At 55.4% G+C, this 25,163-nt stretch overlaps 2 protein-coding genes across 12 annotated transcripts; one reads left to right on the top strand and one right to left on the bottom strand.

The window, feature by feature from the left end:
• Positions 1-1,472: 1,472 nt before the first annotated feature.
• RNF207 (ring finger protein 207) lies at positions 1,473-14,522 on the top strand. 10 transcript variants are annotated; one of them, XM_074377574.1, is made up of 18 exons: positions 1,473-2,397; positions 3,051-3,183; positions 4,385-4,529; positions 4,625-4,706; positions 4,781-4,856; positions 4,933-5,058; positions 5,465-5,511; positions 5,789-5,861; positions 5,932-6,000; positions 6,433-6,501; positions 6,590-6,687; positions 7,453-7,477; positions 7,571-7,639; positions 7,808-7,993; positions 8,267-8,318; positions 8,640-8,757; positions 12,635-12,715; positions 13,691-14,522. In XM_074377574.1, exons 1-18 carry the CDS (start codon positions 2,207-2,209, stop codon positions 13,860-13,862), a joined length of 1,812 nt encoding a protein of 603 aa, XP_074233675.1. In that variant the 5' UTR covers positions 1,473-2,206; the 3' UTR covers positions 13,863-14,522. The 10 variants fall into 10 exon arrangements, 9 of the variants coding, with proteins under 9 accessions (XP_074233675.1, XP_074233673.1, XP_074233672.1 ...); XM_074377572.1 differs by having other exon boundaries at positions 3,051-3,141; positions 7,453-7,639; XM_074377571.1 differs by having other exon boundaries at positions 3,051-3,175; positions 4,937-5,058; positions 7,453-7,639.
• Positions 8,764-23,547, bottom strand: ICMT (isoprenylcysteine carboxyl methyltransferase). 2 transcript variants are annotated; one of them, XM_074377579.1, is made up of 5 exons: positions 23,267-23,547; positions 22,354-22,442; positions 21,247-21,416; positions 20,266-20,483; positions 8,764-12,668 (listed from the first exon to the last, which is right to left on the bottom strand). In XM_074377579.1, the coding sequence occupies exons 1-5, from the start codon at positions 23,459-23,461 to the stop codon at positions 12,330-12,332; spliced, it is 1,011 nt and encodes a 336-aa protein (XP_074233680.1). In that variant the 5' UTR covers positions 23,462-23,547; the 3' UTR covers positions 8,764-12,329. The 2 variants fall into 2 exon arrangements, with proteins under 2 accessions (XP_074233680.1, XP_074233681.1); XM_074377580.1 differs by lacking the exon at positions 8,764-12,668 and adding an exon at positions 15,006-18,308 and having other exon boundaries at positions 23,267-23,542.
• Between the last annotated feature and the right edge of the window lie 1,616 nt (positions 23,548-25,163).

Genomic DNA, 25,163 nt, shown 5'->3' with positions numbered 1-25,163 from the left:
GACCTCCCCAGTCTGTGTGTGCAGCCTCACCCTTCCCTGGACTCCTGCAGTCTCTAGTCTAGAGTGTCAAGCTGAGCACCATCACCTCCACAACACCACTCTCACCTCGCACCCTCCTCCCTACACTCAAACCCACAGCCCTCGCCCTCACTGTCCCCTCTCCGCCCTTACCCACTCCATCCTCAGCCTCACCCCCACCCTGAGTCCCTTCATCTCCACCCACATTGGTCTTTACTTTCCTCTAAATATATTCCAACTGCTGGGACCTTGTACTTGCTGTTCCCTCAGCTTTGAACCCTTCCTGGCTTTTCTTGGTTCTGATTTCTTCTTATCCTCCAGAGGCTCTGCCCATGGTTACCTAGTGTGTCCTCAGCTCCACCCCCTCCCAGCTACCCTCCATCACATCATCTCACTTCTTTCCTTTGGAGCATTTAACACAGGCTGTCATTATTGGACTTGTTTATTTGTGTACTTGGCTGATGTGTTCCCTTCTCTGTGCAGGGCCCACGGCAGATGCTCAGTAACTATTACTCAAATTGATGAAAACCGGAACGGATGGGCTAAAGAAGCCCAAGTGTCAGGAACAAACAGCCACCTCCAGAGGAAAATAATGCATCATTTATTTATAAAGAACCCATCCAGTTCTGTATACCAGCTCTACCTCCTACTAGGGTAACATTTTCTACTTTGTAAGGTTGTCAGGATTAGATGAGAAAATACAAGTAAAAGAGCTTTGACTAGTATCTTGGCCCATAAACATTGACCATCGTTATTATGACTTGGAGAACAAATGGAACCAGGTCTAAGGAGGACCCTTAAAGGAATAAGTAGCTCCTGCCTAGAATTCACTTCCTTTCTTCCCCCTGGCAAACTTCTACTCATCCTTCAAAACCTAACTGGAATATTATCTCCTATTTTTTTTTTTTTTTTTACCTATTAGTAAGATTTTATTGAGCGCCTTTTGTGGGTCAGGCTCTGGGCTTGACTGATTTCAAGAGGGTCAGAGACAGGGGCCCCTTCGCAGAGCTCACGATGACGTGTGCAGAAAAGGCGGGGACCCTGGAGAAAATGACACTCGGTGAAACAAGTACCTTCCGGGCCAAGAAAGGCAGAGGGGGGCCGGCAGGAGAGGCTCAGAGCTTCCTCTCTCACTCTCCTGCCCAAACCTACCTCTTCGGGGAGAACTGGCTGATGATGGGGGTGGGGTCTTAATTATTTGGAAGCTGAGGACGTTCATTTCACCTCATTGAAGTCTCACCTCATCAACGGGAGGCCGCCCTGTTTAACCCGGCTCTGAGGCTCTAAGAGGTCAGGAACTTGGCCGAGAGTCCCGCCAGGCAGCCAAAGGCAGCCCTGGGATTCCAAGCGCTCTCACGGGATCTCCCAAACACGGGTGTCTGCGGGAGGGGAGGGAGGGGCGGCTGTTGCTCTCTGGCGCCCTCAACTGGCCGTCTAGGAAATGAGGCCGCGCGAAACCACTCCTGTCCCCGCCCGAGTCCGACGGGACAGAGCCGGTCTAGCCAGGGGGACCGTGCACCCTCGAGGAGCCCGCAGCCAGGGTCCTCGGGCCCCGCTCTGCGCGGCGTTCCCGCGGCTCCAGGTTCCAGACTCTGTCATCCCGGGCGGGGTCCAGTCGGAACCTCGCACCCTCGCCAGGAGCCGTCCTTTCCATCCGCGGGTTCCCGCTTCTCCTCCTCTGGGCGAGGTTTGGAGGGCCGCGACCGTGACCGGTGGCCGCCAGCCTGGGAAAGGTGGACAGGAGCACCGCGCCCGAGTAACGGTGCACCCAGCACGGAAGGAGTGTCGCCTGCAGGTCACCCAGAGGACACCGGGAGCAGAATTCCTGGGGTGGGAGTGAGGGGAGGTGGGAGAGGAGAGGCAGGCAGGGGGCGGCTGGGCGTTGGATAGGAAGCACTGCCGGCCTGCGGCCTGACCTTCCAGGGCACCCCCCGGGAGAGGCGAGGAGGGCCAGCACAGGGCGCCCGCACGCCTCCCGGCGCACTCCCCCTGCGCCCGGCGCTCCAGCCGCCGGCCCCGGGCCCCAGCTGCTTCCAGCTCCACGACCGTTGGACGCCGGGTGGGGTCCATCGGGAGAGGTAGGAGGGAGCCAGTGACGGGGCAGACAGGCGGCGGGAGCTCGCGCGGTCTCCGCGGACAGACTCCCGCACCAAGGGCGCCCCGCCACCTTCCTGCGCTGTCCCCGAAGATGTCCGGAGCTATCTTCGCTCCCCTGGAGGGCCCGAGCGCGCTGGACGCGGCAAGCGGCCACCCGCTTGTGTGCCCGCTGTGCCACGCGCAGTACGAGCGCCCGTGCCTGCTGGACTGCTTCCACCACTTCTGCGCCGGCTGCCTGCGCGGCCGCGCCGCTGATGGCCACCTCTCCTGCCCGCTGTGCCAGTGAGTGCCTCCAAGGCCCCGAGGAGGGGAAACTGGCTCTACCTGAGCAGGGACCTACGTGCAGGAAGGGCAAGGCTCTGACTCCTGGTGGAGAAGGCTAGGAGAGGTCTGCACCCAGCTGGTACTTCTCCAACGGAGAACGTGAAGCCTCCCACCCATTTTACAGATCAGGATAACTGAGACCTGGGGTTATCGCCCAAGGCATCCCACAGAAAGTCAGGGGACAAGGACGGACTACAAGGCATGCCCTGTCCACCCAGTGCTACTGGAATATGGGAATCTCAGCACAGCTTCAGAACACTCTCAATCAGTAACTCACCTGGGGGTCCTGAAGTCTTAGGTCAACATAAGCATGTTATGTTGGCTCAGGTTACCCAGGGTGGCCCTAAATTTGCCCAATGCAGTGAGAAGGAGTTGAAGGGGAGGCTTTTGCCTTTGGCACCCTGGGTTGCCAACCCCGTCCCAGGATTTCCCCAGGACTGGAGAGGGACAGGGTCAGAGTGAGCAGTGGCTGAGATATTTATAGATGTCAGGCCTGCAGGCACCCCACCTCTCAGTCCTATTTTCAGTTCCAGCCTGGAATGTATGGGGCAGGAAGTGGTAGGGTGCCTTGGGGAAGGGGCATCTGGATCTTGGCTGAAGCTTCTCCGCAGATACCAGACGGTGGTGAAGGGCCCCAGCGGGCTCCCTCCAGTGGATCGGCTGCTGCAGTTCCTGGTGGACAGCTCAGGAGATGGCCTGGAGGTGGTGCGCTGTGCCAACTGTGACCTGGAGTGCGGCAAGCAGGCAGGGGTGCCTGGGGGTGGGCTGGGGAGCGGAGAGTGCCAGGTTGCACAGTCCTGATGCTTGGAGTGTTGCCAACATGTCCTCAGAGGGTTATCCATCAGTGGATTCTCCAGCACTTCTCTCAGCCACCCTGTATCCAGAATGTGGGCCCGTTTTACTGGCGTGGAGACTGAGGTCGAAAACAACTGACTTGAGCCAACAGCCAGATAGTTGCAGAGATTAAGACCATTTCAGTTTAGGGGGAGCTTACTGGTCCCCAACTCAGGGTGGAGTTGTAAATTGGAACAGGAAGGGCAGTCCAGTGCACAGACCTGGGCCAGCTCTCCAGGGTCCACTGCTACCTGGGTAGCTGTGCACAGCTATCTGCAGCCCAAGGGGAAGTGAAGACAGTGTGCTGCTGGGGATGGGTGATCCTGAAAGACCAGGGAGCAGAGATCAGGCTTCAGGCTGGACTGTGAAGGACACGCAGGACTCTCTCCAGCCTGTGAAGGCTGAATGGGGTATTCCAAATCCAGGAGGATGTCCCTGCAGGAGCAAAAGTTTGGGGTGTACTGGGCAAATTCTAGGATATGTGTTACCCAGAAGTACAGACAACCAGCAGGAGGTGAGGGGCTGAAGGTAGAGAGAGCGTGGGAAGGAAATGGCTTGAGTGCCAAAGGAAAGAGTTGTGGGGTGATGTCTGTACTTTCTTAGCCGTTGCTGGAGTCAATGCCCTGGACTCTCAGCCCTGGGGAAGGGCACCTGCACACCGTCACTCCTATTCTCCTCCCAGCCAAGTGCCGACCATATGGCTGGAGTGAGCACAGCCATTTGGCTCCTATTGAAGGTACCAAGGGAAGTTTGAAAGGTCTTCACACACACAGACACACACACGGTTTTGTTGTAGGTTAAATGTTTTCCAAATGCAGTGTCTGCCCTCCCCACAACCTCATATAACCCCCTCCCCATGCCCGTTTTGGGTACCTGCCTTTTACTGGACCTGCTTACCTAGTCTCTGAGCAGCGGTATTCCCATCTGTCAAAGGGGTATATTAGGGCGCTGCGCGTCGGAATCCCATGAAAGGGCTGCAGTTGGCCGCGAGCCTGCCCCAGGCTGCAACTGATTCGCGCAACGACGTGTGGAGGCTGCAGTTCCCTCGCGGGCTGTGATCGGGCTCAGGTTCCCAGTCCATGGGCGGGCTGAGCCCGAGCTCTGTGCGCAGGACGCGGAGACCACGTACTTCTGCAACACCTGCGGGCAGCCGCTGTGCGCGCGCTGCCGCGACGAGACGCACCGGGCACGCATGTTCTCGCGCCACGACATCGTGGCCTTGGGCCAGCGCAGCCGCGACGTGCTCCAGAAGTGCAGTGAGTGCGGCGGGCCGCGTAGGGACCGGCGCCGGGGCCGCGAGTGGGGATGGGGGCGGCACCGTCCGGAGCCCTCACTGCCGCCTCCGCCGCAGCGCTGCATGCCGAACCCTACATCATGTTCTCCACCGACAAGAAGTCGCTGCTGTGCATCCGCTGCTTCCGGGACATGCAGAGGTGGGGAGAGGGCGCGGGAGGTGGGGGGGCTGGAGGGCGGCCCGGAGCGGGGCTCACCCGCGGGCTCCCCGCAGGGAGAGCCGGGCCCACTGCGTGGATCTCGAGTCGGCGTATGTGCAGGGCTGCGAGCGGCTGCAGCAGGCGGTGCTGGTGAGCGCGGGGTGCCTGGCGCCGGGGCTGGGGTTGGGAACGCACGCCCACGAGACTGAGGCCGCCCTGTTCCCAGGCAGTGAAGGCCCTGCAGACCGCCACGCGGGAGGCCATCGCGCTGCTGCAGGCGATGGTGGAGGAGGTGCGACGCAGCGCAGCCGATGAGGAGGCCGCCATCCACGCCCTCTTCGGCAGTATGCAGGTGAGGGGCAGGGGGGCAGGACGGCCATAGGCTGAGCATCCTTATCAAACATGACCCGGTGCCCAGGACACAGCGCAGGCCCCACAAGGCGCCCTTGTGGAGTTTCCAGTGCAGGTCAGCAAGCATTGAGCTCCTTCCAGGAGCTACTTCATCTCAGGTGCCAGGAGAGTTCTAGAAGGGGAGCAAGGCCCTGCCCCAGGCTGATGGTGAAAGGTGGTCAGGAAGACGTCCTTCGGGGGTGACAGTAAAGGGAGGGCCCCAGGGCTCTCAGGCAGTGGGATGCTAGAAGGAGGCAGCAGAGCTGGTAGGCTGGAGAGATGACCAGCCTAGCCAGCTGTGTGGCTGGGGCCCAGGGGAGTGGGAGAGCCGTGGGAGGTGGCAGTCAGTGGCAGACTGTCCCTCCCAGGACAAACTGGCAGAGAGGAAAGCGCTGCTGCTTCAAGCTGTGCAGAGGTGAGTGGTGGTGGGGTCTCCACCCCCTGCCCCTTGGCCTCCAGACACCTATCTCACAGCCTGGGCCTGGGCCTGGGCCTGCCCTACCCTGGGGAGCAAGACATCCAGGTGACACCGGTGAGGAGGGCAGGGGGGCTCAGGGCTCAGGGAAGGGGTTACAGGGAATGCTGCACAAAGCTGGTGGGGAGCTGAAACCACCCAGTTCTGAGGCACCCCCATCCCAGGTAGGGGTGGGCAGCCCTCACCTTGGAGATGAGGCTGCCTGCCCCTCCACCAGCCAGTATGAAGAAAAGGACAAGGCCTTCAAGGAGCAGCTCTCCCATTTAGCCACTCTGCTGCCCACCCTGCAGGTAAGGGGAGCCGGGGGTGCGGGCTGGGCACCCCAGCCCGGCCAGGCACTGAGCAGTGTCCCTCTTGCAGGTTCACCTGGTCATCTGCTCTTCCTTCCTCAGTTTGGCCAACAAGGCTGAGTTCCTGGACCTGGGCTATGTGAGTGCCACCAGCTCCTGCGAGTGACCCCCTCTACCCACCAGGAACCTACCCTGCACACCCGAAACCCCTGCCTGGAGGCTGGACCGGGGTTCTCTGGGCTTACCTTCCCCTCCTCCACGCTGTCATCTACAAACCATTCAGGGGTCAGCTGAGTCCCTTTTAAATGGACAGCAAAGCCTGGAAGGGAATATAGGTCTCCTCCCCCGAAGTGCTGAGTGTCTACTGGAGTCCAGACCCCCCAACCTTTCCTGAAGATTTGGGAATGGGATTGATGTGGGCATCCGGGCCAATCCCAGGGAGGATTGGAGCTGCCAATGGACAGCAGGGAAAGTCCCAAAGACAGACTTGCCCTCGGGGCCACCCTCCTCACTGAGGTGGGTCACCCCCACCCCCCACCCACCTGAGCGCCCTCCCTCGAACCGGCCGCAGGAGCTGATGGAGAGACTGCAGGGCATCGTCACACGGCCACATCGCCTGAGGCCGGCACAGAGCAGCAAGGTGCACAGGCGGTGCCGCTGGGTGGGCGGGGGCAGGCCGGGGGCCCGGGGGGTATGGAGCTGCCTCAGGACCTTGTCCCACCTCCCAGATCACCAGCGACCACCGCAACGAGTTCGCACGCTGCCTGGAGCCGCTGCTGCTGCCGGGGCCACGCTGGGCGGCGGGTGCTGGGGGTGGCACCAGCATGTGAGCCGTGGGGCGCCCTTCCAGGCACCGGGACCCGGGAGGAGGGGGCGGGCACAAGGTCCCGGTTGGGTCAGGGGCCACCGCACATCACCCTTCCCAGCTCTCCGAGCTCCCCGCGTCGTGTCTGGGTGCCACCGACATCGTCAGGGCAGAAAGGCGAGTCTGCCTAGCCAGGAAGTAGTCTTTGGGGCCCCCCCAGATCGGAAACCCCTGGTAGAACTGGTGCGGACTTGGGTCAGGGGTGGACAGGAGGACTTGAGGGCTGCCCCCAAACGCTGCCGCAGTCTTAGCTCCTTTCCTCCCTGAAAGGAAGGGGTAGCTTAAGGTGGGACCTGGGTGGCCAGAAGCTTCAGGGGGTCTGACTTCCGGGCTCCAGTCTGGAGAGCCAGAGACCCAGGAGGAATTAGGAGAAATGCCTAAGATGTGTGTGCCAAGGACCCCAGGGCCCCAGGCAAGGGAGACTGCACGGCAGGCCAAATTTCCAAGGTCCAGGGTATGTTAGTGAACATACTGTCTGCTGGGGACCAGCCCTAAGGATGGATTCTTTTCTGCACATCAGCATCACTCTCAGGATGTTTTAAAATATCCTTCTGATGTCACTGGCCTTGGGTGTGGTCTTGCATCAGGTTTTTTCAGAGCTCCTGCATGGTTCTGGTTTGCAGCCTGGGGTGAGAGGGCTGAGAATGCACTGGGAGGCTAGGAGAAGGAATGACACTGTGGACACCCCTCCCCCAACATCTATATCCATTCTGGTTCTCTCCCTAGGCTAGCAGGGGGCTCGGGCCCCAAGGTAATGCTGGGGCCCAGCTGTCCTTCCCCAGTGGGAAAGATGTTGGGGTCACCGGTCCAAAAGCCCACGCTGCACCGGTCCATCAATACCAAGGTGCTGCTGGCAGAGGGTGATGATTCACCCTTCACGGAGCACTGCCGCCACTATGAGGACTCCTACCGGGTGAGGATGTCAGAACTTGAGGGCTGGGAAAGGCTCCTCCCCTTCTCCCTAAGGTACACTGGCCAAATCTAGTCTTGGCCACGTGGCCTGGAAGCCATCCCTCTGCTGTCGCCCCTGCCATGCACACAGCCTGCGGGGAACAGACACTCATGCCGTCTCTCCCCCCAGCGCCTGCAGGTGGAGATGCAGAACCTGAAGGACCAGGTCCAGGAGTTGCACCGGGACCTCACCAAGCACCACTCGCTCATCAAGGCCGAGATCATGGGCGACATTCTGCACAAGTCCTTGCAGGTGGACGCCCAGATCACCGCGGAGTACGCGTCTGTGGAGGGGATGAGAGTCGTCTTCCAGGAGGTAGCCCCTCCCGAGGCACCTCCCTTCCCTGCACCCCATTTGTCAGCATATACATGGGCTACCCCAAGACAGGAACGGGAGTGGGGAGGACCTTGGCCTGGTGCCCTATGAGGCCCTCGTGTGGCAGGCTCTGGAACCTGGGTTTTGCCACTTGGAACCATGGGAACTGGCTGCAGGTGCCTGATGGCTCTGAGTAGCTAGAGGACAGAAATGCCACCAGTGGAAATTCCAACTCACAGTCACATGCCATGTCCGACTCACTTTCTCTTTCAGATTTGGGAGGAATCCTACCAGCGGGTGGCTAATGAGCAGGAGATTTATGAAGGTCCCAGGCAGCTGATGCTGGGTGCACCGCAGCCCTGGAGCTAAACCACATGCTTTCAGGGGCAGGAAGTCAGTTACCCATTAACCAGCTATGAACCCCCATGCTCTTCCCCTTAGCCCTTGCCTTTGCCTCACAGCTGCTAACTGACCCCAAAATTATACATCTCCTCAGGATTCAGTAAGTAGGATGCCTTCACAAGTCTCCTCTCACTCCTTACTTAGAGGTCACCACTGAAACAGTTAGGATATCTAAATGGTTTGAGGCTTGAGAGCAAGCATCTGAGGCCAACAAGACCTAACTCTCTGGCCGTGGCCCCCACAGCCCAGCTCCGTGACCTTCTCCAGCTGAAACAGGAGAATGCCTACCTGACCACCATCACCAAGCAGATCACACCCTACGTCCGCTCCATTGCCAAGGTGAAGGAGCGGCTGGAGCCCAGGTGAGACCAGGGGGTGTTCCAAGGGAGCCAGGACACTTCCAAATGTGTGTGGCGAAAGCGCCACACATTTGGAAGAGCCCCACTCAGGGAAGTCCGTGGGCCGGGTTGTGAACGTTTAAACAGGGCACCTGGGCAGAGCAGGTGCTGGCCATCTGCAAAAATACAGAATGAGTGGGCTGCTCTGAGTTCCCACTTCTGGGCTCACAATGGCCCCCCTCTCTACACCTTGGGGGTGCAATGAGGGTCCTCAGCGGATCCAGACAGCAGGACACAGAGGAAAGAGAACTTCCTCAGTACACAGTTAAACTGAGTCTAGACAGGAACCTCGACCAGGCTCTCAGCACCACACTTGGGCACTGAAAGGTGCTACAGTGGCAGAGGTTTTTTGGTGGCAGGTCCTCAATGTGCTGTCTCTCAAGTCACTGGGCCCCAGGGTGGGCTGGTTGCCCTGGAGGGCCGGCGCACAGTGGTCAGCCTGCGCTCTCCCTCCGCCACCCTCCAGGGGACTCCACTTGCCTGGCTCTGGGCAGAGATCTGATTCCTCCATCCGCGTTTCCTCTCTCACGGCTTGGTAGAGCCCATCCCCCAAGCAGCCCTTGAGAAAGGAGGGACTTGTTCTGAATAGCACACGTCTGCAGTATCTTTATTCTGCCTTCACACTTGACTTCACAATGTTTCGCTGCACATTGAATTCCAGATGGAAATTCTTGATTGGAGATGCTTCTCTTCCTTGAGAAGTTTGAAGGCACTCCGATTCTTAATCCTTGCACTGCGACCTACTAATTCTCCGTAGAAGCTTGTGGGATCTTTTCTGCTCCCAGTGTCCTGAAGCTTCACATTGGTGAGGGTCTAGTTCTATCCACTGGGTACTGGCGCGTCCTTTCAATCTGGAAATTCATGTCCTTCATGTTGGGCGTATTTCTTTTTGAACTGGTCAGTTGATTTTCTCCACTTGTGGAATTCTTATTGGACACGGGCCTCCCTGAGCTGGCCCTCTGACTTACCCTCCCCTTTCAGGCCTGTTTTCCATCTCTTTGCTGTTCTTTCTGGGAGATTTCCTCACTTATCTTCTAACTCTTCTATTCATTTCTTCATTTTTGAAGAAAACTTCCAAGAGCTCTTTTAAACATTTTAAACTATAGGCATTTTTGTACCCTCTTCTTGTTACACAGCGTCTTGTTGTTTCCTGGTCGCCCCTCGGGGGCTGATAGGTGTCTGCTTTCTCCCCCCCACCCTAGTGGTGGTGTTTTGTTTTGTTTTTTTAATGGAGGCGCTGGGGATTGAACCCAGGACCTCGTGCATGCTAAGCACGCGGTCTACCACTGAGCTATGTCCGCAACCGCCTCTGCTTTTATTTCTTTAAGTTTCCTTCTCCCTGAAGTCTATTTCCTCCAAGTTACGTTTTGTTTGTTTAGGTTTCTATCTTCCACGTTAAAGGCTTTTCTCAGATGGTCAGGAAATCTTTGATTACGTGCTCATGTTAGGAGTTGGGGTTGGGGTGGGGTTGGGGTGGAGTAGGGCGGGATGGACGCTCTGAGCCCATGGGTGGTGTTTCAGTGTAAGGGATCTGCGTGGTCAGGGTTTTTTGTTTTGCTTTTCTTTTCTTTTCTTTTTTTTTTTCTTCAATGCCTCAATGTCAGTTTTAGATCTCTTCCCGGTTTCCTTCCTGGAAGGTCACCATCTGGAGCATCTGTACGCACACCTGGTTTTCTGGTTCTCACCTGTGTGCTGTACCCTCCCAGAGACTAACGCTGCAGACTTCTGAGGGGTGTGGGCCAGCATGTTCAGAGGCAGGGATCTTGACCTTCATCGTCCTATTTCAGTCCCACTCAGTCCCGCAGAGGCAACGGGGCTGCCCATTCCTGAGCCCCCTGAGGATTCTGGTGGGAATTGGTCTCAGCTTGCTCTGTGCACTTTGAATTCAGGCTTCCCGGGTCTGCTAACTCAGTGACCACTTGTCCACATGCTCTCCAGCCTCCAAAATTTTGGTGTTAGCCTTTCCTGCCCTCAACCTGGAGAGGCTTTTCTTTTACCCCCTCATTTTGGTCCCTTTACTAGTTTTAGTGAGTTTGGGGAAGAAGGAAAATTAGGGTGTGTGTGTGTGTGTGTGTACAATTGCCACATTAATCCAAAACTGTCAAACCTCCTTTTAAGTGACTATTTTAACATGTCACACTGAGAAGTTCCACTCCTCATACCTTCTGCACAAATTCTGATCAATCTTTGTCTATCCAGGACTAGTTACGCTGTTTCCTCCCAAGCTGACATTCAAAGCAGTTTACTCTAGATACTGTGTGATTCCATTTATAAAACCTCAAAACCAAGCAGAACTAACCTCTCATGTTAGCATTTGGGATGGTGATTATCCTGGAGGGCCTCTGGGTGGAGGTGACGTCCTGTGTGCCCAGACTAAGCCGTGCCCTTATCATTTGCGCCCTTTCCCTTCTGTGTGCTCTGCTTTGTGAGCAGCTGGCTTCCAGTAGTGTGCTCCTGTCCGCCCACAAGGGGCAACACCTGGGGGAGTCACATCTCTGTGGGGAAATGGCATCTGTGGTCAGTTTCAGTAACTGGAAAGGCACTTGGGCTGGAGCCAAGCTCCTGGAGGTTTGGGGTGAGCAGGAAGGCTGCCTCCAGCCCTCTTCCTGGCACCACTTCCTAGGTGTCTGGGGTTGCCCTCTGCTTCCTCCCCTCCCACTGCTGGCCACGCCCCCCGCCCACCAAGAATCCACTCATCAGTGACCTTTCCATCCCTTGGCCTCAGAAGAGCAGCACTGAGGAGCCTAGACCATCCATCACCTTCACAGTGCTCTGCTCTTGCTTCAGAGACACTCCACACTCCGTTTCCCTCCTGCCCCCCCAGCTGTTCCTTTAGCCCCTTTGGCTTGGCTCTGCCTCCTTGGCTCAAGGCCTAGATGTCAGTCTTCCCCAGGGCTCAGCCCCAGGCATACTCCTCCCTCTGCACCCTCTCCTTCGGGGGCTTCACCTGGTCTCCTGGCTTTAAAACCCCTGTGGTGGTGCAGACGACCCCCAGTCCCTGTCCCCAGTACGGACCCGCCCAAGCTCCAGACTCATATCCAAGTGTCCCTTCCTGGGGGGGGGGTCTCTGCTTAGACGGGCACCTCAAATCCTACAATGGCCCCAGGACTCAATTTCCTCCCCTGGAACATGGTCCTCCTGCTTCATCTCAGTAAATGCACCACAGTCACCCAGATGCTCCTGGAAAAAGCCAGGGAGACATCTGGATTCCTTTCCTCACCCCTCTTCCAACCCGTCCCCAGATCCCGCTGGCTCCACTGTCTCATCCACCTGCTTTGTCTCCACTGCAGCCCCCAATCCAAGCCACTGTCGTCAGCCCCAGCCCCGGCCCCTCCAGCACATCACACGGCCAGTGGTCTTTCTAAAGCCTATTGTGCTGGGCCCCGATAGCCTTTCCGGGACCCCCCCACGCCCCGGCCCCCACGGCCTCTCAGTCCCCGGAGGAGCTGGGCTTGCTCTGCTCCCAGCCCCTGCAGGAAGGGTTCTTGCTCCAGGTGCTTCCACGGACGCTCGTCACTCAGGCCGCAGCTTGCATGTCAACAGGCAGGCCTCCCAAGACCACCCTGGTGAAAGGAGGCCTCGCTCGCTGTCACCGTCCGGCTCCACCATGCGTCCTTCCCAGCCTTGGCGTGTCTCCCCGACTGGAACGCAGCTTCTGCGGGACCAGGGCCTGGCCTCCCCCGTCCACTGCCATGGCCCTGGCCCTCAGCAAATATTTGAGGCCCAGAGCTCGAGGCGGGCCCTTGAGTGTTAGCACAAGGCTGTGCAGTGAGCTTAGGGGCACGCGGCGGGCCACCTCTCCTGCCACCCTGGTTCCCAGTAACTGCCGTCTCTCGCCCAGGTTTCAGGCACCCGTGGATGAACAGTCGGACCACCTGCAAAACACGTATGACGACGGCGTGAATGGCGAGACCCAGGCCAGGTGGAGCAAGTCTTCCCACAGCAAACAACTTCATCTCAGGGACACACACGACGACAAAGACAGCCCAGCTCTGCAGCCTCAGCAGGGCCCCAGTTTGTAAAACACGGGGTCGGAGGGGCTCTTAATCTACACAGTGCCTTCAAATATGTGACCTGGTAGATGACAGATGTGGCTGACAGACCTGACCCACATTTTATAACTTGGGGTGGCTGTGTCTGCCGGCCACCCCGCTCACGCCACTGAGCACGCAGGCTGTCACCCCGCGTCACTCAAACCCCCTTACGTGAGAAAAAGTGACTGAGAGTTATTTATTTTGTGAGAGCGTTACTATTGACTGGAGCCACAGCGTTTGCCAAAACACTTGCCAGGGGGAGAGAAGAACGTGCGGTAACAGACCTGTCCCCGTCACAGGCTCACCTTTCAGTGTTGCACTCTCAGTAAAGTGTTAGTCACGGGCTGGAGAACAGAGTTGTAGAAAGGCGCAGCTAGGAGAGCCTAGGGGCGCGGGGAGGTCTGCAGCCATCGAGAGCCACAGCGTGGTTGGTGACAGAGCAGAAACTTGTCCCACCCTCCCAGGCACCTCTTTTAGCCCAGATGCTTCAAGGGAGGGTCGATTCAAAGCACTGTCACCATGAGCTAAGAGACCAAACTGCTGCTACTTTGGCAACTGAAAACCATCAGAGGGGGGAGGGTATAGCTCAAGCGGTAGAGCACATGCTTAGCATGCACAAGGTCCTGGGTTCAATCCCCAGTACCTCCTCTAAAAATAAATAAACCCCCACCAAAAATTTTTTTTAAGAAATGAGATAATACTTTAGGAGACGATGTAGTTCTGGTTCAGAAGATATGGTCATCTACTGGTGCCTTCCAGAAGGGCTGGCCATTCTGAAAGCCCTTGCCCGAGTGGACTTCAGCACTGGGATGCAGCGAGGTGGGGGGAGCAGACAGAAACTCACGTTAAGTTTGTTTCTTTAGGAACGATCCAGTAACTGTCTTGGAAAAGAGAGAGAAGACCTCAGAGCCTAAAGGGAACAGCCGGGCTCTGAGCAGCCTCACAGATGAGCCTTCACTGAAAAACAAAGATTCTCATAGACCCAAACCGAAAAACGGGGGTGACGTCCCCACGCGGAGAGAGCGCCCAGCCTAGCAACTGGGACTGGTCCCTGCGGGTCGGGCATTTTACAAAGGCTGGGAAAGTGAAGGAAAGGTGGTTCCCATCGGTTTTTTTTTTTTTTTTAAGGTGTACTTATGTATCAGCAGTAAACCCCAGAAACTTGGCCAGGTCCTAATTTCAGATTCTTTGGCTTAGTCTAGACTTCAAGTTGCTCAAAGTCGTGCTCCTCATGATGGTTACTTGGGACAGTGTCCCTCCCAGTCCATCTGGAAAATGTTAAACGTGTGAACACCCAGCCCGAGGCCCCTCGTTCACCCTGCATCTCCCTGGCATCTGCGGGCTGGGCCCCTCAAGCTTCCGTTGGGGTGCACTTGTCTGAAATTTAGACAAGGAGACTGTCCCACTGTGCAGCAGCTGCTCTGTCTCAGAGGAATCCAGTTCTTCCAGCATCACAGCCCTGCTGTTAACCGGGAGCTGCTGGAAAGTTCCACCCAGTAATCTGAGCGCTGACTCAGCAAAAGGGAGAAACCTTTGCTCCAGCTGAGCTCATGAAGCAAAGCAATAGCACCTGGTGGCCTGCGGCCTGCGTGGCAGGAGGCAGCCACCATCACGGCTTCTCTGCTACCTTTCCTGACCCCAATCGCTCTCCTGCTGTTCGCCCTTTATTAAGATTAAAGCACAATTCACCAGCAACTTTGCTCAAGTAGTTTTCCATCCCTACCCAAGCACCCTTTTTATCAAGTGGAACTTAAAATGCTTAACAACAAAAAAATTAACCTCCATGACCTAAACTGTAAAGTTTCAGAGGCAAAATGATGCCCAGATAGTCACATTTTGAGCAGGTATCGGCTGGATTCAGTGGTTCCAGCAGCGGATGGCTTCTACAAGCCAGGTAGGCCCACAGGTCAATACGCTGGTACCTCAGTTACATCAGTATCTCTACACCTGTCACATCAGAGCCCTGACGCTCCGGTTCCAAGGCATCACAAACCTCCCACGGTGGCCCAGGGGGCAGGAGGAACTTGCATGACAAACTGGTTACAGGTAGGAGTTCAGAACAGAATCAAGTAGGCAAAACACATCTGGTTTTATGCTGTAGGTTCGGGACGTTTCTTAGCCAGAAGCAGCAAGATCCTAGGGTTTCCAAATCCCCCACAACCACACTGTTGTTCATAGTGAAATCAAGTACAGTTTTATTTAAGAATCGGAAATAATCAGTATCTGTCAAAGAAAATCCAGTATTTAAATAAACATTTCTGCATGTAAAGAGTAGAATAATTACTCTGTTAAGTTACTCTCCTAACTACGGGACAGGTCCTTGGGAGCGAGCGCTTGCCGCCACACCTGACTGGCCGGTCTTCGGGGCCCAGGATGCGGCATCAAGCTTTCACAGCAGGGCGCAGGCAGCCAGCCTCTCCCACCACGCTGGACAGGCCGGGGTCGCCTGACCTCGCCAAGTCACTACAGGAGCAGACGCGGTGCGAAAGCACAACTATCTAAGGCAGGAAGAAAGTGCAGAGAAGGGACAGTGGCACACTGTACCCATTACGGAGGGACTGCGACCAAAAGGAGCCGTGCCCGGGCCCGACCGAACCGAATCTATTAGCAAAACCCCTTGGCTGAGGGACACCCCTGCTATCGTGTCTATCACCCAGAGAGCTGAATAAATGGAAGGAAGAACAGAGTTTACTTTTAAGGCTTAAGAAACAGTTTATGGCCATGAAGTGGTGGTGGGGTCTTGCCGCCTCCTGCTTTCTGCCAGGCTGGCCCCACGACCTCTTCCATAAACCATAAACTGCCATTCTCAGCCCCAGCCTACAAATCCTCATAAGATGCTTCATTTTATGCTGCTTCAAAGTTGCTTTGTTCTGTTCAGTGCCTATTTTCCATCTCAGAATCTCCGCTGTAAAACCTGCAATGGAAAAAGAACTCTCTTGACAGTTTTTTAATTTGAGGGAACTGGCGATGCAGCCTCTACCCAAAAAAAGCTTTCGGAAATACCCAAAAAGCCAGTACCTCATTAACCTGATTCTCAGCCGCGTGCACTGTCACTGCTAAATTTATCAAGTTAAAAATACTGCGAAGATCTCAGTGCTAGATGAGAGTCAACCACTTGCCAAATCCTGCCCCAAAGTAGTTCATGTGTTATCCAACTAAGTCAGTGCTGACCTCCCCCCGGGTGACAAACCAGGCTCTGGAGCCACTCTTTAAAGTCACGTCAAGTGCAAGTGGTGCACGGGTCTCACTGCCAGCGCGAGGGCCTGCGTGGCTGGGGGAGGAGGGACACAGACCAACACCTTCTATCTCACTGTCCACAACGCCGGAGGCGCCACCAGCTGCTCTCCACCTGGTAAAGAGAGGACCTCGTGGCCCTCAGTGGTCATGAACGCTGGGTCCAATCCTGCTGGATGTAGTGAGACAGAACTTCCCCTCAAAGAGCTGGGGACAGTCGCCTAAACCCAAGGCATACCCTCTCCGTTTTGCAATCCTACGTGGAGTTCACTTCGCTACACAGTCTGGAGAACAAGTTTAGAACTGACTCGAGTCCCCAGACAAGAGGAAGTGCATGCTGACATATGAGGACGAGGAACCAGCCGCCAAGGCTCCAGCAGCCACCCAGGCCAGTCTGCCCATAAGACCCCAGAGAGGGTCGAGGGTCAAGTCTGTCTAGTCCTCACACCAGCAGGGGCCATACCAGTCACCAACGAACCCGTAAACCTCTTTGGTATATATAATAATGAAAAAATTAATTAGGCCATGAAATCTAGAAATGAGTAATAGTCCGAGTTGGTAAAATGCTTTTTTGAACACACATTTCCAGTGTCTGGTACAGCGAATCACGTGCTGTCCTTTTTTTGTGTGACTCATGCAGTACCGGTTTCATTTCTGCCATCTCTCACTTCAGTATTAAAAATGCTTGACATTGTTCTTCTAAGTCTTTACGACACCCCTGTGAGGTAGGTGGTACTGACCCCCTTCGACAGAGCAGGGGGTCTAGGCACAGAAAGGTTTAGTGGCTCCTGGAAAGCCATGTGGCGCGGTGTGGCAGGACCGCGTGACAGCCTGGGGCTGACACCGCCTCAGAGTCATGCCCCACGGGGGCCACTGCGGCATGACAGCACGGAAGGGCTTCACGCTGACACCAAGTTCCTCTCTGGTCCAGAATCCAACAAGGGTCTTAAAGCTTACACGTCTGACGTGCAAAGCCAACCACTCTCCCCGAACCTGACAAAGTACTGACTACATCTCTATTTTTCTCATGAGTTGACTTGCTTGAATTTTGTGGTTGTGTATATACTCAAGCCCCTCTGGGAAAGACGGTTTGAAACGGCATTAGGGACGATGGCATTTTGAGAACAGAACAGAGAAATCAATGGTTAATAGGTTTAAGTTGAAACGCAAAAACATAAGCCATGGTAACATAAGAAGAAACCCCAGGCAGACAGAGAGCAGCACTTCTCCACGTTAACAGGGCCCGGCACAGAGCAGGCGTCCAGGAGGCATTTCTTGGATGAAGAAGAAATGACACATCTGTGACATGCCTGTCACTGGGGACAGCCCCCTCCTAGTGGAGAGCAGGAGCCAGGGCCCCAGAGACGCCACGGGAGACCCCTGGCCTGGGGGGCCCTGGTAACGCGCAGCCTCGGTCGAGTCATCTGGGGGCATCCACGCTGCCTTTCTGCCAAACTTTAAAAGGTGGGGCTCACACGCCAACCAAGTCCCCTTTGAGTTCATACTGCTATTTTAAAAAAATAGATCTGTAAATACGATGGGATCTATGAAGAGCCAAAGTGCCTTGTAAGGAAGTGTCTTTAAAATCGTATAGATGCTCATGCACTTAAGGAGAGAAAGGAGGTTAAAGCTGTGCTGTTTGTGTTTTTCGGTTAAAGTAAGGATTCTGAATGTGTCTCTAACGCTAAGAAGCACTGATGCCTGGTCACAAGTTAGCACGGCGGGCCTTGCGGGGTGGAGCGCGGCCTGGGCTCAGCCCGGGCACGTCCGGAGGGCGCTGCTGAGTATTGCTGCTATTTCCTCCTCGTCCGTCTCTCTCGTCTCCGTCCTGCCTTGATTCAGCCCGAGAACAGGCTGCTCCAGGGTGGTGGGGACGGGGGAGGGGGTCCTTTGGTCCTAAGGCCTTCTGACCACTTGGTCTTGAGTGAAATTCCAGAACAGTAACTGGTGACATAGAAAATGATTAAGAAAATCTACTCTGCAGAGTGGCCGACAGGAGGCAGTTCTGTCCAGGCCGCGCAGAGTCGGGGGCCCCTCGGCCCCGCCCGGACCGCCCCCGGCATGTCATAGCTCCACCTTGACCCCCTTTATAAAAGGCAGGCCCGTGGGCACTCGCTTCTTATACTCCAGGTACTCCTCTCCAAAAAAGTGAATCAGTGAGATTTCCTCCTCTTCTGTCCGGTCGCGGAAGAATCGCCACACGGTCAGAGCGTAGCTCACACCGCAGATGGGGTTACACAGCATGACCTGTTGGAGGAACACGAGGTTAGCGGGTCCAGGTCAGTGTGATTCGATTCCGTGAACTTTAGCAGCCTCTGTGGCTCTCCCACACGCACAGCGGACTTCCAGGAAAGTGCCTGACAGACTCTCCAAATGCTACCTCTGAGCGCCAGGGCCAGGGCGCCACTAACCGAAATCACATCATCACTTTCACAACAGAACTAAACACTCGTCACCATTTCTTTTTTTTCCATATGCTTTTCTGTTGTTCTTCTTACCTGATACCTAAACATTAAAAAGAAAGATCAACCTCTTGGATTTCAACCCTCAGGTAGGGGTGACAGCAACTCCTCCCCCACCTCAATGTGTGAATCCCCAATTCCACGCACCACCGCCTTCCCGAGGGGCTCCCAGCACATTCCTTCCTGTCCTGGCCACACACACCCTGACGCGCTCCCTCCAACCCCACAGCTGCCCGGCCCCCACAGGCTCCCCTGTACTCACACACTGCTACCCCGCTGAGCTGCCCAAACCACTTCTTTCATCAGCCTGCGCCCCTGCTCCACCAAGGCCTAAACCACATCTCCCCAGCCTGGCTTTGGAACCTGGGCAAGCAGCTCCTTGGCCCACTTCCTCTGCGCAGCTCAGGGAGCCCACTGACCACAACCCCCCAACTCCGGTGGACCCTTTCGGGACGCATGTCTTCCCCAGGTGGGTGATTCCGCCAAGAGGGCCAGGCACATGCCCCTCCTTCTCATTCTCACCAGTTTACTGAGCGCCTATTGTGTTCCCAACACACGCCAAGCTCATCACGACCACCACCAAGCCATTCAACCCCCAGAACAAGCCTGTGGGAGCACCGCTGTCCCCACTGAACTCATGAGGGAAGGGAGGCCAATCGGTGAGTGTCAGAGCCAGGACGGGCCCGGCCAGTGACCCCAGAGCCTGAGCCGTCACGGCCGGCAGACACGGGCAGTTTCCAGCGTGCCCTGTAGCGGGCTTTCCCAATCTCAGGCCACAACCTGTTATGGAGCCATGGAATCAATTCAGTGCATCATAAACAGCTTTACAAATAACAGTAAGATAGAAAATAGAGTGCTGTGTACACAGTAAGGGTAAATGTCTGTTCCAGGAAAGATCTGTTCCGTTTTTATACAAACGTGTGTGCTGGGTCATGGTGTAAAAAGATCTATGGTCCAAGAGGTATGAAAAACTCTTTATTCCTAGAGCGCTGAGTTTATTAGTTAGCATTTACGGCGAATTACATGATTCAACTGCAATCAGTTTGTTCCCAGGGAATGTGACTGCCAATACGGGAGTCTTAAGTTTCAAAAATGCAAGTTTCAAAATAAATGCTGTGTAGTAACCTGCCCCTACCATACCACTGGGGTCACCAGAGCGTCCCCATGCACCATGCACTTCAGTGGGATGCCTGGGGGCCCAGAATGGATTTTCCCAAACAAGTGATGAGTCTTCTAAGCTCTCTCCACATCCTCTGGCCAAGACCTTCTAGGACTAAGAGAACAGACTCCAGAGACAGTTGTCAAGAAACACAGCTCGATCTGCAGCCTGAGACAGAACAAGCCTCCTTCACTCACGTTCAGCCTGACACATGACCTTGACCTCATCAACAGCAGCTTCTAATGAAAACCAGCTAAGCCGCCTAGGGAGTGGCAGAGGGCCCTCACCCTGCACGACAGATGGAGTGACTGCACCCAGACTCACCAAGTGTTCGCAAGTTTAGGACTCCCAGATCTTAAGTATACAGCAAAAAAAGGAAGTTAAGAACTAAATCAGTTCTTTTGGCTTTATCACTGGAAACATGGCAGGGAACACTTGTACCTCTTTAAGAGGACCAACAACTTTGTAAATGCACTGAAACCCACTGAAGTGTACACTTGGAAATGGTATGGGAATTATACGTCAATTGAAAATACATTTTAAAGAACTTTAAACGAGGCCAGTATTGCATCTGATACTGTACCTGGGTTCCGATGCTCCAGTAAAACCACCCAACGTAGGAAGGATGCCGGAACCAAGCGTATACTCCACGGGTCACCAGAGTGTGGGTTTCTGATTTTTCATTCTGCACCACGTGGTTGAAATTGGAACCAGCTGTAAACATCGCTGCCTTCCTCAGACATTCTCCAAAGACCACCATCAGCAGCCCCGTGGCGCTGAGCCAGGTTATCTGCTTCAGTTCTGCCAGGGAGATGAGGTGACAAATGGGAAGTGAAGACCCCAGATTGTTGAGTTCCCCCTTTGGATGCTTAAAATGAACCAATTTTCCCAAATACAGGAACACTAGAAAACATGCTAGTGGGCAGTCAGCACTTGTTACCACATTAAAATTAACTATAAGCAAAACACACTCCCCTAAGTTGCGCTGTCCACCCATGTACTTTGAAGCTCCCAAAGCGCAGTCAGAGCCTCGTGGCAAAGAGCTGATGGGCTCAGTCCACATCCGCCCTGCCACACGCTCCCACCCTGCCTTTGGGGACAAGGTCAGCTAAGTGAGGCAGAGGAGGAGCCAGCGTTTCCTGCCTTAGCCCTTTACCAAATCCTGGGAACTACATACACTTTCTTTAACTTGCTGTGGAAAGTTCGGTGTGAGGGTGGGTTCCAGATGCAGTGGTTTTTTGCTAATGAAATCTTCACAAGAACACAGAAAATGAATAGATCCAAATCTCCTGACTATAAAACTGGGATTAGTTTTACCAAAAGTTGGGGCTTCATGTTAGATGGTTCAGGGCTTAAAGCGAAAGGTCAACGTGTCCTCCATTCAAAATCCAGAAGCCGAATTCACAAGCAGAGCCTGGCCTTTATAAAGAGCTTAGTGAGGACAGAGGTCTGGGGAAAGTCACTTGGGAGATTAGACCTGAGACGTGCACCCACGTCACTGTCCTCAGGCACCCCGTGGGAGCCACCTGTCCCCCCGCCAGAAGGGAAAGTAGGGCACACTGACCTGGCCAAAAGATATTTTCGAGTGTGAACTCTATCCAAGAAGAAAGGGCAGCTACTGTATACTCCAGACTGTGATTCAGGAGAAAGGAATCCAAGGACAGACTCTTGGGATTGTTGACTGCCGTGACTAAGTATTCAGAATAGTGGAACAGTGACAGGGAGCACATGTACCTATTTAAACAAAAAAGGAAGAGAGGTAAGCTGGGGCAAGGGAACCAGAAGTCAAAGCACAGATTTGGTCTGAACTTCCCCTGAATTCTATGATGAGGTCCTGTTGTCACCTGTCTGAGAGTGGACATCAGGCACCCACATGTAGCATCCATCACTCCTTGAGATTGCAGAAAGTGGGGTTTTAAAGGGACCACGTTTTTGCATGTCACAGGAGGGGGGAAAAAAAACAAAAAAAAAAAAACAAAAAACCCAAAAAACATAGGCTAGGAAGGCATTATGGGCCTTCAGCCTTTTTTAAAAAAAAATGACACTACACACAGGAAAACATGAAAGAGGGAAATATCAAAATAAAGTAGTGATGTATGTCAAATACAAAAATTCAAAAAACTGAAATAATTCCGGCAAAGAAGGATTAGATGGCTCAGAGTACTGATAATAGGAGATAAAGCTTTTTACCTTGAAGCCACTGGTTCATATCCAGGTCAGGGACTAGAAGGCTCAAGGGACTGAAATCATAGTGTAGGGAAAAATCCTACACTGGCCGTGGGGGATGCACTAGATGTGACCTAATAGAAACGGAAAAGGCCTGTTGAAGACGAGCCAGAGCCTTGCCCCTTCCTGTCACTGAGGACCTGCACCCTCTTCTGGGAAGGGCTGGTCACATTACTCAATGGGCTGCAGCTGCAGAGCGCCTATGGGGAGGGTGCCAGGGAGACCTGTTTCCACCTGCAGCAGAAGGAACCAATGGGCACAAGCTGTCGAGGTCTGAGATGTGGGAATCTAGGTGGACGCTAGAGATCTCATTTCCTTAGAACCCTCAATAGCCCCCAGCCAGCCAGCCAGCCAGCCAGCCAGCCAGGGGTGCAGAAACATCACTCCTGACCCTCTGATCCACCCACCCTCACCTCAAAACTATCATTTCCAAAGCACTCCTTACCAGCCAAAGTGATTCCAAGAAGACTGGCTAAAACTTAGCAGCACTCCACAGCCAAACACAAAGCCAAGGAAACAGGCTCGGATGGCTATCTGAAACAGACCCAAAGGAAGCTCAGTCACCTGGCTGTTCTCAGAGCACACATCCCACTTCCTGGGATAAGCAGGCCACTGGCAAGTACGGAGCCAATTTGCTCAGAGGTTAACAGGGTGAAGCAGGGCTGCCCAGGTTCCAACCCCAAGCCCGCCCCTCTCTGGCTCTGTGGCCTTAGGAAGTTACTTAACCTCTCTGGACATCGGTTTCCCCATCTACACAACGGGGGTGGCCAACAGTACCCGCCTCGGAGGATTACCCACGTAAAACACTTAAGACTAAGCGCTACATAAGTTGCAGCTACCATTACTTATGATTATTGTTATTCTGGGCTGTGGGAAAACTGCGTAAACCTAGCTTATTGGCCGGATTCTCTCAAGTCCACGCAGCGAATCGGGTCGGGGCACCCGGGATTCTGCGCCCAGCCCCCTGCACGTAACTGCGAGGGCCTTTGACCTCAGACTTGACAGCAGGTAGTTCTCCACACCTTAAATTACATAAAAGAACTCGTGGGCCCGCTCACTACCCGCCCCAAGCGCATCAGCCGCACATGCTGAATCGCACCAACTGCAGTTTCCCACCCACTCTTCCAGGTAGAGGGGCCCCACGCCCCCCCAAACTGGAGAGGAGGGGTTCCTCCTGCCACCTGAACTTGAGGCTGCTCAAGAACACGGCCGGGGGAGGCAGCCCCTCTCGCGGGCCGGGCTCTCGGCCGACCCAGACCTCGACCCCCGGGAGACAGTGCCCACTCGCCGCGCCCGGCCCGCCGACCCTCGCCCTGACCCCCGCCCCGGTCCTCGCGCCGGCCTGGCCTGGCCCGAACCTGGTAGCGCGGCGGCCGGTAGAGCAGCAGCAGCAGCGCGTTGAGCCCGGCCACGTAGAGCGCCAGCCCGGTGCGGCCCTGCAGGCCGGCGCGCGTGAGCAGCGGCAGCGCGAGCACCGAGGCGCCCAGCAGGAAGGTGGCGAGGCTGAGGCGCGCCTCGGAGCCCGGCGGAGCCCGCGCCGCGCAGCCCGCCATGGCGCAGGGCGGCGGACGAGCGGGCGCTGGCGCCGGCTGTAGCCCGGGGAAACCCGCCCGCCGCGCCTGCGCACTGCGCCGCCGACGCCGGCCGGGAAGGGCAGCCGCCCGGACCTGCGCGCCGCCCGCGAGCTCTCGCGATACCGCCGCGCGGCTGGGTTGGGGCCCGAATTTGGCGGGAGCGCCCCGCCCCCGCGGCCCCGCCCTGCCGTCCCCAAGGGACAACTGACCCAGTCCGAGCGGCTAGCGGCGAGCGGCAGGTGGCGGGCGGGGCCGCGGGGCGCCTGGGTCCTGGGCCGAGAAGTCGCCGCCGGCGTCTGTCAGGAGTCGGCCCAAACTCCAGAATGTCCCTGTCCGGTGAAATCTGAAGGGACCCCGCCCTCGTCGGCCCCGTGCGGTCCTCCCGGAAACTGACACCTTTTGGCTCTCGGACTCGGGTGGGCGAGCCACCTCCACCCGACTTCGCCCCGCGGGGTCCTTGCGCAGGGACTGCCCGCCCCCCGCAGGGTTTCGGAGTGCTCGCTGGGTGCCCGGGCGGCGGGGACACTGCCCTTGGGGCAGCCTGAAATCGCAGCACTGGGCCCCACGCAGCGAGATGACCACCCACTGCAGTTCGTGTTGAGGGAGAATGTTGGCCTACGGTGGAAATGCTAAAAGGCAGAAATCAAAACTTTACAGGGGGATCCTGACTTCACTTGGGAAAAACAAAAGTATATGTGTGAGCCTGGGAAAATGAAATAGAAGCCAAAATTATTTCACAGTGATAATCTTTAGGTGTCAGGACTCTGGGTGGCTTTTATTGTGTTCTTTATATGCGTTTGTATTTTCCATATGGTCCACAATCAATATATATTACCTTTATATGATATTTACATCATATATGTATGTTATCCTTAGACACTGTTTCTTACTTTTTAAAAGCAGTAAATGCTTCCACTACCAGGTGCTCACAGAGGAATGAGGGAGGAGGAAGGCAAGTAAGCAGGTGACTAAAATAAACTGTAACAAGGTGGGAGGGAGGCAGGAGCCAAGTAGGGATAGAGAGGAATGAGAGGGTCCCAGGGAGAGGACTTGGATGGGAGGGTTAGGAGTCTGCATGGAAGAAACGCTGGAGCTAGGAGTTGGGGCCCTCAGGGACTGGCAACCTGTTTGCCACTGGAAATGAGAGCAAGGGTGTCCACAGGGAGGGAGGGCATCGAGTTTGCAGACACAGAGGCAGAAGGAAGCATGCCTGAAGCTGAATAGGGGACAGGCCCTGAGGGAGGCTGGAACCCAGAGTGGTGGGTCAGAGAGCGGTAAGGTCAGGTGGGCTGTGAGCTGCCGTCAGCCCAGCCCTGCATATGAGCCCCTGGCCACCCTACCCTCCTCTGTCCCTGCAGGACCTGGCAGGAGGCCTGCTGTCTGGACAGTTGAGTTCAGGGAAGAATGGAGAGAGCCTGCCTCAGCAGCTTTGTGACCTGGGCAAATCAACTCTATGGGTCTCTCCGTCCTATAAAATGGGGACCCTGATTTCACAGGCTCGTACTGATGATGTTGTGCAAGGCCAGCATCACATTTAAATGGTGCTCAGAAAACTTTTGAGCAAACTTGGTTAATGGGAGCTGAAAGGAGATTTAATGTTTTAAAGTCCAAAGTCACCCAGTTGCAGTGGCATGTGGGAAGGAAGGCCTGGACTGTTTCCGGGGGCTGAGAGCCAGGGCTT

Source organism: Camelus bactrianus, chromosome 13, assembly GCF_048773025.1.
Source record: "Camelus bactrianus isolate YW-2024 breed Bactrian camel chromosome 13, ASM4877302v1, whole genome shotgun sequence".
Lineage (NCBI taxonomy): Eukaryota > Metazoa > Chordata > Mammalia > Artiodactyla > Camelidae > Camelus > Camelus bactrianus.
Note: the sequence above shows the minus strand (reverse complement) of the source record. Positions and strands in the feature narration are given on the sequence as shown.